Below are 19,973 nucleotides of genomic sequence, written 5' to 3'. Positions count from 1 at the left end.
TTTTAAAGATTAACTAATTACAACAGAAATAAAAAACATTAAAAATAACAATATTTTGAGTTTGTCCAAATTTTTGTAGACAAGGACTGGATTCAACTCCCTGGGGAGCTGTTTATATTAAAATATTACAACAGAGATGAAGAACATTTGAGAGAAGATAATATGGGAGTCTAGGCATCTACAGGGCTTATGACCTGTCAATGGCTGGTTTAAGTGGCCACTTTACACACTGTGTAACATTCACCATTCTGCCTATATTTGAACATCTATATTCCTTCAATTCTTTCATCTGTTGATGTTTGTGAAGTTAAAGAGGTGAAACCTTTATTTATGCGGGTGAGATTCATCTAATTGAATTATTTCACCTACATACTAGGTAACGCCTGAAAATACTATTTTTTTAATTTCTATACTTCTTCATAGACCAGGTAATTTATCAACAATATTTTGAGTTTGTCCAAATTTTTGTAGACAAGGACTGGATTCAACTCCCTGGGGAGCGGTTTATATTAAAATATTACAATTTTTCTTCACTCTTAAATCTTTAACTTCACAAACATCAACAGATGAAAGAATTGAAGGAATATGGATGTTCAAATATAGGCAGAATGGTGAATGTTACACAGTGTGTAAAGTGGCCACTTAAACCAGCCATTGACAGGTCATAAGCCCTGTAGATGCCTAGACTTCCTTATTACCTTCTCTCAAATGTTCTCTGTTGTAATATTTTAGCATTAAAAATAAATAAATGTGGAAGCCTTGGAATTTACAAGCCTTGTGATCCGTCATTGGCTAGTTTGAGTGGTCACACACTGTGTTACATTCACCATTTTGCTTACGTTAGAACATCCATATTTTTAATTACCCTCATCTTTTGATTTTAGTGATGATAAAAGAGGTAAAACTTTTATTGTTGTGAAGATATGTATGTGATCGAATTATTTCACATACAACGCATAGCCTGAAAAACTATTTTCCAATATTTATACCTTTTCTTAGACCAGTTGATAAACTTACAATATTTTGAGTTTGTCCAATCCTTTTTAGATAAAATACTGGATTTCATCCCCATGGGAGTTATTAAGATTAACAAAGAATAACAAAGATGGATGTTATTTTCGAAAAGAAAATATGTAACTTTAGGCATTTGCAGGACGACTTACTCCTTGTCATTGGCTATTTTAAGTGGACACTTTATTACATACTATGTAACATTAACCATTTTACTTATGTTTAAACTCCCATATTTCTTTCATTCTTCCATCTGTTGATTTTAGTGAAGTAAATTAGCTGAAACCTTTATCGTGTTAATTGGCTACTTAAACCAGCCAGTTGCAGGTCATACTCTTTGTAAATTGCTAGACTTATTTATTTCCTTCCCTAAAATGTTCTTCATTTATATTGTAATTTGTTTAGATTGTTGTTAGCGATTCTGAAAATAGCGTATTTGCACAAATCGGGAATAATATTAAAATTTAAAAAAATACTTTTGACGAACTATGCCAGGAATCGAACCCGAGGCCTCTTGCATGGTAGGCAAACACGCTGACCATTAGAACATGAGGCGGACGAACAACCTTTATTTAATCAATAAGGAAGTTAAGTGTTACCGGAAATTGGATATAAAAGAAGGTTTTTGATCGCCGTAAAAATGAGTGCAATAAATTGTACTAAGTTTCTCTAAAATGTGTGAAAAAAATAACAAAAATGATTTGAATAATTATTAAATACTTTTAAGTACGTCACAAGTTCTTCCGAATCAAACGATCATATGGTGTTATGATAGATTTCTGGTTCACAAATAGCCAACTTACCAATCAGCATAACTTACCGACTAGAACTTGTAACGTCACGGGTGGAGTAATTTCAAAATTGTTAAGCTTTAAAAATCATAGCGCTGATAATGCGATACATCATTTAAAAAAATGGCTTAGTTTGATAGTATATTTAGCAAAACAAAAACACTGAAATTTCTCAAATGCTTAGTTTTAATTTAGAAATTGGTATTGTTAGATGGGGTGGGTGGTTCATATGTCAATATATTAAACCCTCTTAAACTTATACAAAGATTAATTTTCAAAGTATTTTTTAAGAAACCCTCAACATTCGATACGAAAGATCATGCAGTAGACACTATTTACAAAATAAATTCTGCTATACAAATTTACAAAGAAAATAAAAAAACGAATTCAAGATGAATTTGTCAATCAAATACTAAAATAATATCAACATTCCATAATTCCACCCAAGTCATGATCAAATTAGTTTTGTCTTCAAAGAAATTTTTTTCTTCAATAATATCCCCCAATGAACTAAAAACTGTCATATCAGTAAATAAATTAATATAAATTAAAATTTAAAAAATAGAAATCAAGTAAAAACTGCATTCTTATTTTAATTAGCTAGTATTTCTGTATTTTATTTTCGGTTTTTCGCTAGACTAAATGATTTTTTATTCTTATGTAGATTTAAAATTATATAACTACAAATTAATAAATAACTATAAGGGTGTAAGCCACTCTCCAAGCATAGGATCTATTCTCTTTTTTGAAGTTCCTGTTTTAAGATCAATTAAATATATAAAAGTAGATTGTAATAAACAAAAATCATGTACCATTTTATGTTACTATAATATTAATGAATAATAAAAAAAATAATAGTAATTAGTGCAACCCATTTTAAAATCTAATTATGTTTTTGATTTACAGATCTTAGAAGAATTCGTCCGATCAAAGGAGTCCCGCTGCGTATGTTTGCCGACACTTTGCCTGCTCATTGCCCGTAACAAACCCTTCTGATTTAGCCAAATTATTGGATTAAACCGTTTCCTGGAAATAGTTTTGTAATCCAGGAAAATAGCTAAAAAATACCGTATTTTTCTAAAACGTAGATTATGTGAATAATGCTTCGACGAATGATAACAGAAATTTTTTATTTTTATTTTAAAGATTAGGTTTTTGATAAGATTTATGATGTTTTAGAATAATGTGTTATAATTGTATAGAAAACAGTTTGAAAAAATAGAGTATTTTAAGACTAAATTTATTGACACGATTGAAACATGTACAGAAAGTCAAATCTGTATTTCTTATTATAAATTTATGGACAACATGTTTAGCAAAATGTATCTTTGTGTAAAAAAAATCCAAATATTTTTATAGCATTCATATATTTATTTTCATATTTTAGGTTAAGTTTAATTTAAAGCATATTGGCAAATTTTCTAAATAATAAACATATTTTTATATATTATTATTTTCTATTTGTATTTTAAAACTAACAATATTTTTTCATATTACTTTAATCTTAATGTGTAACTTATTATAGTGAAAATTTTAGTACGAACTTATTATAAATCAGTTTTCTAACTTAATCGAATACTCTTATTGCCGAATATTAGTCTGCGTAGGCATATAAAGCTAACCAATAAGTTTTTTTAGCTTAAAAGGTGTTGGTATTCATGGTATTCATGTATTTAAATGTTTTTGATGAATAAGTAATTCAAAGTAAATATTACAGTACCATAATACAGTTTTTATTAATCCATTAAACATTTTGATTTTAATTAGATTGATGATGTTTATTTATAACGTTTGATGGTATCAAAAATTGACAACATAGATGGCAATTTTTTTGATATTTTAATTTAAATTTAATTCTAACAAATAATATACCAAATATCAATTTCATCATTATTTTTCATCACCTGTTTATCTATTTAAATTATTATTAAGATAATACGCATATTCATATCAAGACTGTTGTTTTAAAATATGTGAATGTAATTTGGTCCAATATATCTTAGGTATTTGTTACAAAAAAACATGAAATAGACTTTTGTTGTAGTAACGGTTTTACAGGTTTTTAATCAATTTTGGACGCAATTTTATAAATATGTTTAATAATCGTTTTATTAAAATCTCTACTTCAAAGTGATACTAGCTAAGAAAAAAGGAGATAATGGGTTTTAATTTTTTAAATTCATTAACATAATAAATTTATAGTTAATTTTTCTTACATAAATAATTAAAATCTAAAATTTTATGCGTTCAATATTAATTTTACATCTTAAATAAATTTTTGTGTTTTTTTACTATGCAACATATGACGTAAAACAGTTAACATTTTTTTTGTTAATATAATATTGTAAATTATATTTACAATTTTTAAAAGAAACGTATTTATTTGACTTATAATCGTTTTCATAATTGAAAAGGCATCTTCAGACATGAAAGTCTTGCATTCTTAAATTTGACACTGATTTAAAATACATATGTTATAGAAGTATTTTGGATTTTTGGTGAACAAGCTTTTAATTATATGATATTATTTTCGAAAATTTATCACTATCGTAATATTAATAAAGTAACGTCTTTTTCTCCAAAAATGATCTCCAAACATATTTAAATTAATTTAATAGATTTTTGTAATTTTTAATACATTTTGGATGATCACAAAATCACTAAATTTTATATTAGTATTAATGACTAGGCAGTGTTAAAGTCACAATAATCATTGCCAAAAAATGTGATTCCTGTTTAGATATAAGCAATTTCTTATTTATTTTGTATGCACGTTAATTATATAATTTCTAATCATAATAGTTTCAATTGATTTTTAATGTATTTATTTTGCAATCTTATTGTTATATTTATGTTCATATAATCTCATTTTCTCTTTATTGTACGAATAACTATTAAAAATAATCTCACTAAAGTATGACTTATTCGCGTATAATTTGCGGTGATGGTCTAGCGACATTTTGTTCAAGTAGATCGTACTAGCGAGCCGCAGTATCCGCTAGTTTACATACACTTCAAGTATTATTTCGTTGTGAACAACCATTTAATTTAATTGACTAAAAAATGTCAGTTTTCCAGTAAATTAATTTCTTTATCCAAAAGTATAAAAAAATATCAGCACATTTATTTTTTTCAATTGATTGCCTTATCGGATATTTTTAAAGACTGTAAAAAGTGAATTAGTAAATTTTTAGACTTTCATTTATACTAACTTTGATAAAATACTCAAATTCTACATTAATTTATATGGTTATTAAAATTCCACTAAAAAATATTTTCCTATTTGACAATAATTATTAATATTAAGCAGCATATTATGTAGATATTTATTTTTTAACAAATAGCAAAATTAGCATGACAACACATTTTCTTTTTTTTTATTTGCAATACTGTTAGTATTTATATTAATTTGCAAAAGTTTTAAAACCTATTTTTAGGCTTTTATATATTTATAATACATTCAAACATTTTTATTATATTTTGTGAATAATTATGCCAAATATTTTTTTTTTTTGGTGATTGATTTAATTCGTTTTAAATGGTGTATGGTGACGTTATATCTACAGGAATATCAAAGTCTAAGCATATTCTGAGCTTATGACGTACTCCACTTTATACATTATGTAGCCTTTGTTACATTATCTTTAAAAAACAAAAGAACCTTTTTTTTCCGTTTAAGTTATCCGTGTATATTTTGATACAATCTTTCAAAGTATTTCTGACGTATTAATATTATTGATATAGTCATTAAAATGTTAGCATGACTGAATATTTACATCATAAATGTGGTTACAAATTTTGCGTAAAAAATTTAGATGCACCTTTGGTATCTATTTTAACAATGACATCATATAAATAACTTAAATAACAGTGTTGCCTTAGTATATAAAACATGTTTTTGTAACATTTTATGACACTAAATTATGACATGTTATCACAGCCCGTGATCAAAATTATTAGTAAAATGCTTTTATTTTCAATGAGTTATTTTTGTATCCCACACAATTATCCTACTCTGGTTATATTAAACTTAACATTTTAATTGTTTTTGAAGGAAAGCTCTCCGTCGACTCCTGTGCTGAGCACACTGATTGACAATCAAATTAAATTGTGAGCCTTTAGAAATGCCTCTATCGATATTGTGATATTAAACAAGATAATTTGATTAGTCAATGTTGATACTATGCTGAAACACCGCAAAAGCTCGGTTAAATATGCATGGTTTTATTGCCGATATAATAAAGCACCTACATAGATAAGCAAATATGCTATTAATATACATACCCGTGGCCTTAGCATAATTTCCAAACAGCCGAACACAACCGCGAATCACATGTCAAGAGTATAGTCAGATGATGTTATGCTAAAACGTGTTAAGCCACACCAACACTGAATGAGATAATTGATCAGTCTCATTTTAAAAAAACATGATTAATTATTTAGCTTGCCTGTTTAGTTTGATATATAAAAAGTACTTATCAAAACTATAAAAGGTGATAATTTTCTTTTATATTTATTTATTTTTTTATATAAAAATTGAACAAAAATGTGGAATAATACAATTTTACGATACTCCTCAAAAACCTTTGTAATACCAATAACGCAAAAATTATTATTCAAACAATGTTATTTCCCAATCTAATATATAATCTAATATATATTTATATATGTAAACCTATAATTTTTACCCTTTTTCAAGTGGAATTACCAACAATATGTATTTTATTGTGGTAGAAAATTTCGCGTAAAAAAATAAATAAAACTGAAATAAAAGCTTTATGTTTTAAACCTGACATTAAAAATACCTCGAAATTCACTTCCAATATGAATCCCCAAATTACAATCAGTTAGTTGCCGAACAAGGCTTGTCGACAATTTTGGCAAAGAATGCATCTTTAACGGGGTTAACACTTTTTGCAATATTGCTATCACGTTAGCCACATATTAATCTTAATATGCACATCATAAAGCAGTGTTACATTGTTTTTAGCCCTGTTGCATCGTTTTGGGTTAACACATCGAGGTATTGCAGTAAAATTTTACGTTCAAACTCATCAGACTATTTTTTTATATTAATAAAGAATATCGCCTTTGGATCATGATACTGATACTATTTTTTTTCTTCCATTTTTTGGCGAGATACATTTTTTGCATGCATAACACCATCCAGTTATCGTGGCTTCGTTTCGCTTTCGTCAAAACGTTCATTCGTATCCTTTCTTACTGTTTATTTTTTTTTACTATTATTTTAACTCGCGTATGATAACATTGTATACAAAGTTCATTTGATAGTTATTACTATTAGGATATTCTGTGCGTAGCAAGATTAAACTGTCTTTATTTATAAATCCGACCTTATAGTCCTATTTGAAATTCTCAACTCACTCTTTGATGCGCCTGAACTACTGAGCTCAATAAAATTAAATATCCCAACTAGAAACCTCAGACAAAACTTACTCTTTCATACCGATAACCATAGAACTAACTATGGTTTTCATTCCCCTTTGCCCAGAAGTGTTAGGTCTGCCAACAAACATACCAGTCTTGATTTCTTTGATAACAAGTTGTCTTCTTTCAAACGATCACTGAATCAAATTCAATTATAAACACCTCTTTCCCGCTTCCACTCCCACAAAGTCTACTACAAACCATTGAGTCTTTCTTATTTTGTTATAATAATTTTCTATGTATAAATGTGTCCATAAAAATGCCCATTTTAATATGTATATAAATAAATAAATATGTTTTTTTGCTCGCACATTAGTTTAAAATATTTGAATCCGTAACATACGCGTCACCACAAATTCTTTTTACGTATGTCTTTGTCTTATCAAGGTTAAATGTTAAAATATCTCATATTTATTTAGCTAAATTTTCGTAATGTTTGTAAACAATACAATATTTGATGTTTTTTGTTAGTTTATAATCACACTGCCAATGATTTACATGAGTTTACTCCGTACATGTGATATTTGAAAAAATGATTTATAAATAAAAACACATTCCACTTCGCTTCAATATTTGAAAATATATTGTAAATGTGTACCGAAATTTATTAAAAAAACACTTAAATGTAATAAATTTAAACAATCTTTATACACTCATTCAACTAAATATTTAATTTAATATTACTTCTATTTTCAACTTCTCATTTGATACACATTTGAAAAGAGTTGTAGTTCCTCTATACACTCTAAATAATTATTGTACTAGGGAAATCAAATAAAGCAATTTTGTTAATTACGTCCGCAGTTACATTGTGTGGCGGTTCTAATGTATTGTGAGGTATAGTTAGGATAATGAAGCCTTTAGTTTAAAGGATATTTTTAATAGTTAAAATCGTCATTAAAATCGTCATCAATCACTAATTTGAGTCTACTAATTAGCTATACTTGTACCTAGACTTGTATACGAGTAACTGTATATAATGACTCGCAGCGAACAGAATCGTCCATCTGTTTGAAAATCGATCAAAAAGGCAAAACAATTTGTCATATTTTTGTTTTATAAAAATTAAAAAAAACAGCCAGTGTTTAAATTATTTATTGAGATTTACCATGGAGTTCTAAAAAATAACCACCAAATAAAAAAAAGAATTCTTTGATTACTGCTTACAATTTATTCCAGAATTTAAAATTAAAATTATTTGTTCTGTAGGATATATGTATACTGGCAATACGGGCGTTATTCATGATTGAATATAATAATTGATTAAATTTTTTTATGTGAAAATTCAATAATTTTTATTTGTTGAATTGGATTGTGGTCCCGTGGTTGCAGACTCACGAATCAGGCGTCCGAGTTTCGTCTCCACTCTACCCCAACTTGGCTTCCATTTTCTAATAGTGAGTTATTTACATCATCATCATTCCCCTTCCATACCTAATGGTGCACAGGGCACTGCATTGGTACACCAATCGCAGCGCAACTTGTTTATTTTTGTTACATTGAGGTGAGATGATCAGACTTACCTCCAGGTACCAGTCCAGGAACTATAAATATTCTAGTGTAAAACACCCTTTAAAATAAATATTTCATGTCAATCATGTCGGGAATCGAACCCGAGACCTCTAGCATCGTAGGCAAACGCGTTGACCACTACACCGCGAGGCCGGCAATACAACTCGTTGAAAATGACCCAGAAATTAAATTATTTGGGTAGAACGTATTTTTTTTTTATAAAAAAAAAAGTTTTTTTATTTGTTTTTTTTTCCACCTTTTGGCTCAATTTATTATTTTATGTTTAAGGGATTATTTGAAATTTTTTTGTCTGTTATTTATATTGCTCATGAAAATATGCATTTTTTTATTATATGATGAAATTGGCTTTGCATTTGCACCATTCACCCTCTTTACTGGAATAAAAAAAAGATAAATTCTAATTTATTATATAAATAAAAGACGAGTGATACTTTATTTTTGAAAATCACACTCACGAAGGATGCGACACTAAAAATAAAATAAAATACTTAAACTCATTAAAATAGCATTATATCGACTCATTAGCTAACCCGAAGAAAAAGTTTTTATAATGATCCTTAAGATAAAAATAATTTTATTTAATTTATTTTCATATAACGTTGAATTATATATCCTTACCTCTGTTTTGTATAAATACATTGAACTTCTTAATAAAGATACCAGTCTCGAAGATGTCGCGAAAGCGATGAAACCGGTCACTGGATATTTTAAATTTGCGGATTAAAGTATCACTCGTCTTTTATTTCAATAATAAATTACAATGAACTTCCATCAAGAATTTTCACTTACAAACTTCAATGTTTTAGATAAATTCTAAAACTTTGGAAAAATCAACAAATGAATTGAAAATAAATGGACCGTAAAACTTCGCTCAAAACTCCTTCATTAATTGTGGCTGCAAAAGATATAACAAGATTTGTTCTACCCTTTTATATATTCCAATCTAAAACTTCTAATTTTATACATGAATTATTAAAACTACTCTTATTAAAAAAGTATCACTGTCCTTGTATTACCCTGTCTTCTTTCTTTATGGGTAAACTCCTCAACAGAATCCCTTCTTCCTATCTTATCCTAATCCTAATATTTCCTCATCCTTTGCATTCGTCCTAACGCTTTGAGAACGTAATTATTTTATAACTCGTTTATATTTTTTTTCGTTCATTAGTATGTTAACAAAAAGTGTTGTATTCCATAGTTGTGACAAACTTTAATTGGACTCTACTGTTATTAAATCTTCGGTTATCTAAAAATAAAAAATCATTCAAAATAATGAAAGTAATATAGCGTGTAGAATGATCGATCGAACCAGAAAATAGACAAATTGAGACGTATTTACGCAATACGCAGTTTATTAAATATCAATCCAATACGAGCGAAATAATTACATTACAGTGTCAGAATACTCCTCTTTAATAGGATCGAGATAAAAAGACTGGAAGAAAATTTTTCATGGAACCGAAATATTATTGCATAATTTTTTCGGCTACTACTCTACAAGGTGGACTTTTTTCATAAGGATTTTTACCAGATAGTGGTCATCGAGTCGAAAACACTCCTTAAAAGCTCTGATTCTATTTTTAAAATTGTTTAACTATTTATCAACGTAATTGTACATTGGTCGGCTTATTAATTAATAGTAGTTTCTTCCAACCGGCCAATTAAATAAACTGTATTTTTCCGTTAAACTGTATTATATCCGAGAAAAAATAAAATAGATGATAAAATAAAACGAGCAATATGATTATATAAATTTATTAATATCGGTACTTGTATTATTTACGTTTAAAGCGTTGGCTTTGCGGTCTCCCCTTTCCAAGCTCCTGCCAATTCTCCAAGATACCACTAAGTATTATCAACCTTATTTTTAGTGCATGTTTGGACGCGGCGGTGTTTGCGCCCCTCTACAGCTACCTGTAATTTATGTATTTTTTCATTTATACTTTGTATACTACGGTGAAGTGTATTTTAGTATTTGCATGTAAGTGTTGTTAGTGTCATGACAAAGGGACTACTACGTCTCGAAACGGGTGGATAGATAAAGTCGGTAAGTATTTATATACTAATATTTACTAACACAAACTATCGGTACTAATCTTCAAATGGAAAAGGGAATAAAAAAGAAGAAAAGAGGCCAGATTAAGAAAGAGAAAGGATAATATCGTTGTATTTACAAATTGAATATATTTGAATTCTTTAGGCGTGATTTAACCATAGATACAATATAAACATCTTTGATAGTAGATGGGAGATAATTCCACAGTTAAGACGCATGGATACTATGTTCATACTCAGAAGAGTATCTTTCATTCTCCCTGGCAAGGACATAAAAACAACGGAATACAAACATAAAAATATGTTTTGTTGCCCTACGCACCTTTGAATTCGGGTTGAGAAAGTATAAAAATTATGTTATAATTAATAGTGATTTGTTAATATAATCAAATGAACGTAAAGTTGGTATTTACCGTGAATACAAGGGTTGTTTAGAAAAAGGTAATAAATGACAAAGCTCCGAAGATAAATGTTTCACTTTTTTCATTAAAATCCTCGCTAACCTCATCTCTGCGCCTAGTCTTGTCTCAATTTACTACCGTATTACCCGACTAGAGGGATTCTCATTTTGGCCAATTACTTTAATTGAAAAACTTTTGACAGTGAATTTTCCTCTATTTTTTGCGATTCAAATTGTTTTTACTAAATCACAAACGGAATCAAAACGTGGGGGAGTGAAAGACAATAAAATCGTTCTTCGGATGTTTTACTTTCGACTTTTGATTTGCTTGACAAAGTATCCGAAAACATTGTAACATGTATAAATGTTTTACCGTGTCCGAGAGGGTAAAAAATACATTTTTGTTTGTTCAACAAATGGGATTTCAGTCGAATGTTTTTGATTTTATACCAACTCTCAGGTAAAATTCATGAAAAATTAAATCGAGTGGAGATAAGTTCAACTCGTATTGTAGTAGGAGTTGCTGCGTTGCAATTATGCTTGAGGTCCTGGGTTCACTATTCAATATTTTATACTTTGATTAAACTACAATAAATCACAACATTCTTAGGAATATATAAAAAAAAAAAATACATATCATGAAACAACGATATTAAAAAATTAGAAGAATAATGAGAAAAACAATCAGAAACAATAATTATTAATTATTAAAACAGAAATTGCCCACGCTCAGACGCTGAAGTCTCTGTGGGCATTTTTTCCAAATTATGTCATAGCTTAATTTTAAGATGTATTTTTTTAGAGTGTATTCTTTAAAATAAATATCTATGTACATGTAAATATGTATGGAAAAATAAACAAAAAAAAAATAGTTTGACATAATCCAAATACACAATATAATAGAAGTATTACATTTATGTTAAAAGAAAATAAAACAAATGTAAAATTTTACTAATATTTGAGATTTGATGTATAAAATATAAATTAAAGTAACGAAATAACAGTTTACCCAATAAACTAAAACGTATACAGAGGAAATAATATAGGAATGTAAGGATACAAAAAATAAAATAAATATATACCAATTCTATGAACAGCACGAGTTCGTTGATATTCAATTTTTAAAAAATGTGTTTTCTTGTTAAAATATTAAGCATGGTTAAACATACAAAGGACCACTTTAATTTTTTTATCCCTTAAAAGACAACCACAAAGGATTCCCATTCGCTAACTTGTTTTATATTTTCCGCGGAAGCACCATAAATATAAAACATGTTCTTAAACGTAAGTGTTCGTAACCCTTTTATTTTGAAAACGGGGATTTGTCTGTAATATGTCTCACGAGTTACAAAATCATTTTTATTTTTACTTTTAGGAATAGCGATATTAAATCCGGACGGAATATCAGGATAACCTACAAATGTCAACTACAGCTGGTGAGATATGAAATAAGAAACGCAAAAAGAGAAATGTAATTGTAATAGCAAGTAAATATAAAAATGTGCTATATGCTAACGACATCTTAATTTTCAGCATTAATGTTATTTATTTATTCAATGAGTTGGCGTTTATTTTATCATTTTAACATAAAAGTCAAACACTGATTCGCGTTTACTCAAATCACTTAGTTTTTTTTTTACAATACCGGTAAGTTTTTGAAACTAAAAAAAAAATCATTCCAATAAATATATTTATGTAAATTAATTATATTCCTTATTTTTTATATCAGCTACTGAAGTCATAAAATAATTGTTTTTATATGTTTTTAAAGCCCTCCTAGAATTACTATATTAATTATCTAGATGTTTATCAATTCATTAAATATTTTCACAAAACCAGTAAAAACTTACTTTTCTAAAACATTATCAATTTCTGCTAAACATAATTATATAAATTTCAAATCATTAAGGCCAAATTGTTTGATCGTTAGTAATAGTTTAAAATCGTAAGTGATAGTAACAATTTTAAAAACAGAATCTTTTTTGCATGAAAAAATTAATAATTTTTCAAATTGTTAACTTTTACTTTTTGTTTTTAACTAGGTATTTCATACTTATGACAGGCTAAGCCGTACACTTAACTGCTAATTTTCTAATAGTTTTATTGAATAAGGATCTTCAGTCTATTTTTTATTCACATTCGTTTGAAAATGCCTTAATAAGGCAAAACAATGGTGCAATTTTTTGTTTTAAAAAAATAAAATTACCAAAGTGAATTAAAATTAGTATATGATTTTTTTATATAAGGAATTGTAAATATTAAAACGCAACTAGTTTTGTACGTTCTTGGAAGAACGTGGGGCGCCACTGTTATATTGAATAAAAGGCGTATAAGAATATAAGTAGTGGATGCTTACACAATCACTATACTACTCTTAATCTACCTGCAAAATCACTTTTTCATCAGGAGTGGGATCTTTCTTGGGCTGTCGATTTGAAATTATTTCACAAGTGCATACAAAGAGAAATGTAAATAAATTAAATAAAGAAGAACGACGAGATTTGGTAGTTACAAACATGTTACTAGACGTGATAAAACGACGGACAAATGATGTATATGACTGAAGAGGTTATCTTGAGTTGGTCTATAATCACTCGACAAATGGATGATTTGCGACATTTGGCACCTGTTTATTATTCTGTTCACCCGGAAGGTCAGCAATGAGAAGAAAGTGAACGCCCACAGACACGCGCGCCCTGGCAATTCGTTTACCGGCGGACATCAATAAAGGTGCAGGTGAAAACGCATCCAAGAATTGAACTGCACAGGAGCCGCAGACATCAACCGACGGTCATAGCAAAGCACGATTTGCTGCAGTAGTTCACCAGGGAACTCGGAAGAGTTCGTAGATTGGGTTAACAATTGACGGAAAATGGGTAAATTGCGGAACGCCTACCTAAGGTGTTAAGGCTTTTTACTTAGCGTGAAACGATTTTTACTTATTGACCCACTACACTGTATACACAATATACACATCACGGCACCCGAGAAAATATCTTATAAAAACACAGCTATTATTTTAAAATATGAATTTCACCACAGGTCTAATGAGTTTGAAGTTGTCAATGTTGTAAGACCAATTTAGACATTCATACAGTGTTACTCACGTGAACGTCACCCGAGAAGTTTGAGGCGCTGGCTCTTCAGGGATTATATGAAGACAGGCTAGTTAAATTACTCGTTATTATGTGAAATGATAGGCATTTTTTTCAGCAAGTTGAAGGGAGAGATATAAGAAAAATACGTTAGCCATTAGCACGTGTAATCAAGGACTTTGCAACTGGTGACTGCAAACTGAGATGTTTGTTTGTCCCGAAATTTTAATGAATAACATAAAGTTATTAAAGAAACACTTTTACCAACTTCAACGGATTTCAGCAATCTTGGGTGGTTCAGAAAAAATGTAACTTTATAAAAACAGGATGGTTCAATATAATAAAAATTAGTTACAAATATTTTCGTAACAATTGGTACACCGATCGTAGTGTAGTTTGATCATTCTTGTTACACGAGGGTATAAGTTATGCTTCAGGTGCCGGTACATAATTCGGTAATAGAGTTATCTTTCTCTTCTTTCTGTGCCATATCAGGTCTCCCCGACGTTGGCAATCACTCTAGAGTAGGCATTCCGGTCCTGCGCCAACTGGAACAGTGCCTCAACCCCGCGTACTCCCGTCCAGTCGCGGATGTTTTTCAGCCAGGACATCTGTCGCCTTCCAACTCCACACTTTCCCTCGATCTTTCCCATCATTATCAGCTGTAGGAGCGTATATTTGCTTCCGCGCATGATATGGCCCAGATATGCGAGTTTTCTCTGTTTTATTGAGGACAGTAGTTCTTTTTCGGCACTATCTCATCTCAACACCTCCACGTTAGTCACTTAATCTGTCCACGGGATTCTCAGCATTTTCCGGTGAAGCCACATTTCAAAAGCCTCTACTTCGAGAGTCACTTTGAGAGTCCAGTTATCTTTAATTGTCTAAAATAAGACCGAACTTTCTGAATGAAAAGTTGAATTCACATGAAAAATAAACATGTTAAATTACAGGCTTTGTTGGCTACTTTATTGGCCTTAAGGGCAATATAAATTATTTTTACATTCTTTTAAAAATAAAATGAATGTTTGTGTTCTATCAAATGCTTGGCATAATTTGAGTTATCGTTATTATTATACCAAGATTGGTTATCTTCAATATAATATACGTTATCAGAATATTGTTTTCATAACAAATCCCTTATCCATTATAAAACGCTTAACTTCTTTGTCTGAAGCGGTCCCGAATATATTCAATATAATATCTATTTAAATATGTTTGTTCTGAAGTGCCACAAATACATAATTGGCTAAATGTTCGATACTATCTAACGAGATAAGGACCGACTCGTTTTGTACGGGTAAATTCATAGGATTTATTATGTAAAGACTCGCATATATATTGCTTAGCAGTACAAACTTTATGAGCCTTATTTATAAACCTGGTATGTTTAAAGTTACGCATAAGCATAGATAGTGGTAGAATAAGGATGGGATGGAGGATGGAAAAACCATCCTTATTCTACCACTATGCCTAGGAGTCACTTTATACCAAGTTTATTAGTAAGGCCCCAAGTTAACTAAAAAAACGTATACTATGTAATATTTACAAGTAGCTGTATGTATAGGGGTTTCGTGTCGATATTTATTTTGTTTGTATTACTAACTTCTTTTTTCTTTTCGAAGCGGAATCGGAAACTTGTGGCCGTGGTCTTAATTGAAATAACACTGTATTCCTTCACTATCTCGCTGGGAAATTAGAAAAAAGTATTTGCACTGACCATGTGTATTTGATTGATCACAATTTGACAATACTGCAGTGAGGGGTACAATGAAAGCTTTTAAAGTTTTTATGTTTTGTTATTTTCGTGGTTTGACTGTAAATAAATAATACATTTTCGTTTATCGTATTTTTCGGTCTACAAAACATACTTTTTTTACTGTTAAAATTCAACCAAAAATTGGGGTGCATCTTATTTTTTTTTATTAAATAAAAATTTTATTATCATAAATAAACAATTAACAATACATTCAGTAAAAAAATGGGACGCGTAAGGTTGAAACTTGCCAAAAAAGAGTCTGGCTCTTGTGTTTGGCAAGTTTACAAAATAACATAAAAAAGAAACAAAAAATGCAAAACAAAATAATAATAAAATAAATAAAAAATTAAACAATTTTAAAAAAATTGAGAAAACATAACACATAACAATAAATTTTTAAATAAAAACACAAAATTTATAAATTTTTAAACACAGGCACATATTAAACATACATCTCCATTTTCAAAATACTGTGAATGTTAATTATGTCAAGAAGCTTTTCTTTAATTTATCCTTAAATTTTCCGTAATTTATTTCTTGACGTAGATTTTGTGGCAAATTATTGAAAAGCTCTCGTCCTATGTAAGTATAATAATTTTTGGCTGTGGTAGTTTTAGTTCTCTGTAGAGCAAGGCATTCTGTTCTTAACCTTCCCGTAATACGGTCCGATGGGAGGCTCTCCTTATGCACCTGGAGCATACTTATGGTCCGATGCGTCTAATCGTCCGCAAAATACGGAAAAGGAATTATTATGATTTATAAGGTACCTATTTCTTATTAAATTGCATTACATAAAATTTATATCTGAAGCACCAACTATGTATGTATCATTATAAATAAAATTTTAATAATGCAACTTATTTATAAGTGGTTAAGGTTATTTTATTTCAATTTAAATGAAATTAAACCATGATTCACGTTTAAATGTCATTTTGTATTTTGCTATTGAGTGTGTCAGTAAGAGTATCTGACCGTGGGGATATATGAGGTGTGTGTGGATGTGTTTGATAATTTGCATATTTGTAAATTTATATCTAATTTACAGTGTCGTTAACTAGTCATGTTTCTATGCGTGTGTAAGTACATATTATTGTACATGAGACTCGTGAGACGAGTGTGAGTGAAAAGACTGATTTAATACAAAAAATAAAAAAAGAGAAGATAACCAATGAAGAAAAAAAACAGTGTTAAAACTCACTGTGCAAGAGTTTAAAACTGTAAAATGAAGAAATATAAGAAATAAAAAACCTTGAAACATTTAAAATCAATTTGTTAAAACATATTTTTGATAAATTTTGATATAAAATATTAGTTCTTAAAATGTTTGAAAAAATACCTACAACTATTATAAATTATTAATTTATTTATAGACTGTACAGTTCATTTGGTTACAAGCTTAAGATAAAAATTTCAATAGGACAAGCATGAAAAGTTGTTTTTCTTAATAAACAAAATTAAAATTAAAAAATTAAGAAAAAATAGTAAACATAGATTAAAGCCAAGACAAAAGAATAATGACCTTGAGATAAGTTTAGGTATATTCAAGTGATTGTTTAAATCGCCAAAGACAAATCCATCTGCTTTAAGTGGCCACTTCACACACTGCGTAACATTCACCATTATTTTTATGTTCAAACATATGCCCTTGGAATAGATAATGATATCCAGCCTTGTCTATAAACACTTGAACGCACTCAAAATATCGTTGATAGAAACATTAAAAAACGTCTTTATTTTAAATATGTAAATTTCAAAGTCCTTTAGGAATATTATAAGGTCAAATCATGTTATATTTTAAAAACAAAAATGGTCCTAAATGTGATCCTTGGGGTAGTCCACATGTTGCAAAAAAAAAAAAAGAGATTTGGAAGTTAATTTTAACTGCTATAATTTAGAGTTTGTCTCAAATTCCTAAACGACTAAGTTTTTGTAAGTAATTTGAGTATTGCACACCTTGTTAAAAATGTTATTAAAGTCGGTGGCATTCACCTGGTGCATCTTTTGAAGTGCACTCGCAATACAATTCTCCTACAGAATAATATTTTTTAATTTTTAATTTTATTGCATCAAAATAGTATGACAAATACGACCAGTAATAAAACCATGTCGCTTTTGAACGATTATTCGTTTTAGGAGGGTCATTAGTTCATTGATTAAAAGTTGATCAAACATCTAAATATTCCAGAGATTGAATAAAAATTGGTATGTATTTAGATATGTGGGGTTCATAGTTCATAATCGATAACACACACGTGCTAAAACATTTCACCTGAAAAGGTGCGATGACTGATGAAGCAATTTCATTGTTTTCTATAGAATCCAATACAACAAATTATGCAACTTTAACAGTATTACACATATAGACGAGATCGTCGTCTTGAAGTACATTTAAATCGTTCCTACCTACAAATGAACAACATCAACAAATAAAGGAATTTAAGGAATCTTCTTCTTTTTCTAATTTAGCCTTTTTCTCTCCACTGCTGGATAAAGGCCTCTTCCAAACGTCTCCATTCCTTCCTATCACTCGTTTTTTTCATCCACGTTTAACCGGATATGGAGGCAATGTCGTCGACCCATCTTTTCTGTAGCCTGTTGAATTGAATTGAAGGAATACATATGTTCAAATATGGGCAAAAAAGTGAAGTAGTGTAAAGTGGCCACTTAAACCAGCCAACGACAGGTCATAAGCCCTGTAAATGCCTAGACTCTTATATTACCTTCTCTAAAATTTTCTTCATCTTCGTTGTAATATGTTTGTTTTTTTATAGGTTGGAAGATTACTTTATGGCAATAATCCAGTTCTTGTCTTCAAAATATTGGACAAGCTCAAAATATTGTTGATAAATCCACCTGGTCCATGAAGAAGTATAGAAATTAAAAAGCAATATTTTAGGCTTTGCTTAAATGTAGGTAAGATAATTTAATTATATTAATCTCACCCGCATAAATAAAAGTTTCAGCTCTTTAACTTCACAAACATCAACAGTTGAAAGAATTGAAGGAATAAATATGTATGTTCAATTACGGGCAGAATGGCGAATGTTACAGTGTGTAAATTGGCCACTTAAACCAGCCAATGATAGGTATAAACAATGTAGATGCCTAGACTCCTATATTACCTTCTATAAAATGTTATTTATCTCTGTTGTAATATCTTTGTTATTTTTATAGGTTGGAAAATTACTTTATGGCAATAATCCAGTTCTTGTCTACAAAAAAGGTATAAACCCTGTAGATGCCTTAACTTCTATATTACCTTCTCTAAGATGTTCTTTATTTTTTTTGTAATATGTTTGTTATTTTTATCGGTTGGAAGATTACTTCGTGGCAATAAACCGCCAAGTACTTCGTTTTTGTTTCAATGAAAAAATCAACAGTACTTGCTTCAACACTTCGTTATTTTCTTTACTCCTCCACATCGATCCATTCCCTTCTACGCCCGTTTTCCCCTGCCTAACTCGCACACCTAGACGGCACGGGTAAACACGGGGATACACCCACACACCTCACCTCGGCTCACCTGAGGTACGTTCGGTTTTACATTTCATTGATTCGCCATGTTCTGTACTAAAGCCCCTATTCACTACATTCGCTGCCTAAAATGTTCGTGTACATGGCTGGCTCAATTTATCAGACAGCGTGAAATAATTTTTATTATTAATAAAACATATAATATACAGGCGCGTGCGTTGACCTTTATCAGTAGGAATGCTGACAAAAAAAATCATGTTCTCATTTTTTGTAGCTATGATCGTAGATATACATACAAACCTATATCATAAACATTACACATCAATCATTCATGTAGTATATGTTTATTTATGGTTTTACAAAATTTAAATTTTAATAGATTCTCAGCGTGTGATGACAAAATAATT

At 29.5% G+C, this 19,973-nt stretch overlaps 1 protein-coding gene across 3 annotated transcripts in view; it reads left to right on the top strand.

The window, feature by feature from the left end:
- The window catches only part of LOC148281537 (spermatogenesis-associated protein 20), a 232,790-nt gene extending 213,882 nt beyond the window's left edge, over positions 1 to 18,908 (top strand). For 2 of the 3 annotated variants that reach the window (XM_088226545.1, XM_088226549.1), the window contains exon 6: positions 2,709 to 3,200. In XM_088226545.1, the coding sequence (XP_088082671.1) occupies positions 2,709 to 2,785 (77 nt within the window). In that variant the 3' untranslated portion in view covers positions 2,786 to 3,200. Of the gene's footprint in view, positions 1 to 2,708; positions 3,201 to 18,863 lie in introns of those variants that run through there. The other variant, XM_088226546.1, reaches the window with a different exon arrangement.
- Positions 18,909 to 19,973: the final 1,065 nt, after the last annotated feature.

The sequence above is a fragment of the Micrasema longulum genome, unplaced genomic scaffold (genome assembly GCF_059751315.1).
Source record: "Micrasema longulum isolate JH-2025_06_02 unplaced genomic scaffold, ASM5975131v1 h1tg000438l, whole genome shotgun sequence".
NCBI classification, from domain to species: domain Eukaryota; kingdom Metazoa; phylum Arthropoda; class Insecta; order Trichoptera; family Brachycentridae; genus Micrasema; species Micrasema longulum.
This window is presented reverse-complemented; position numbering and strand designations above follow the sequence as displayed.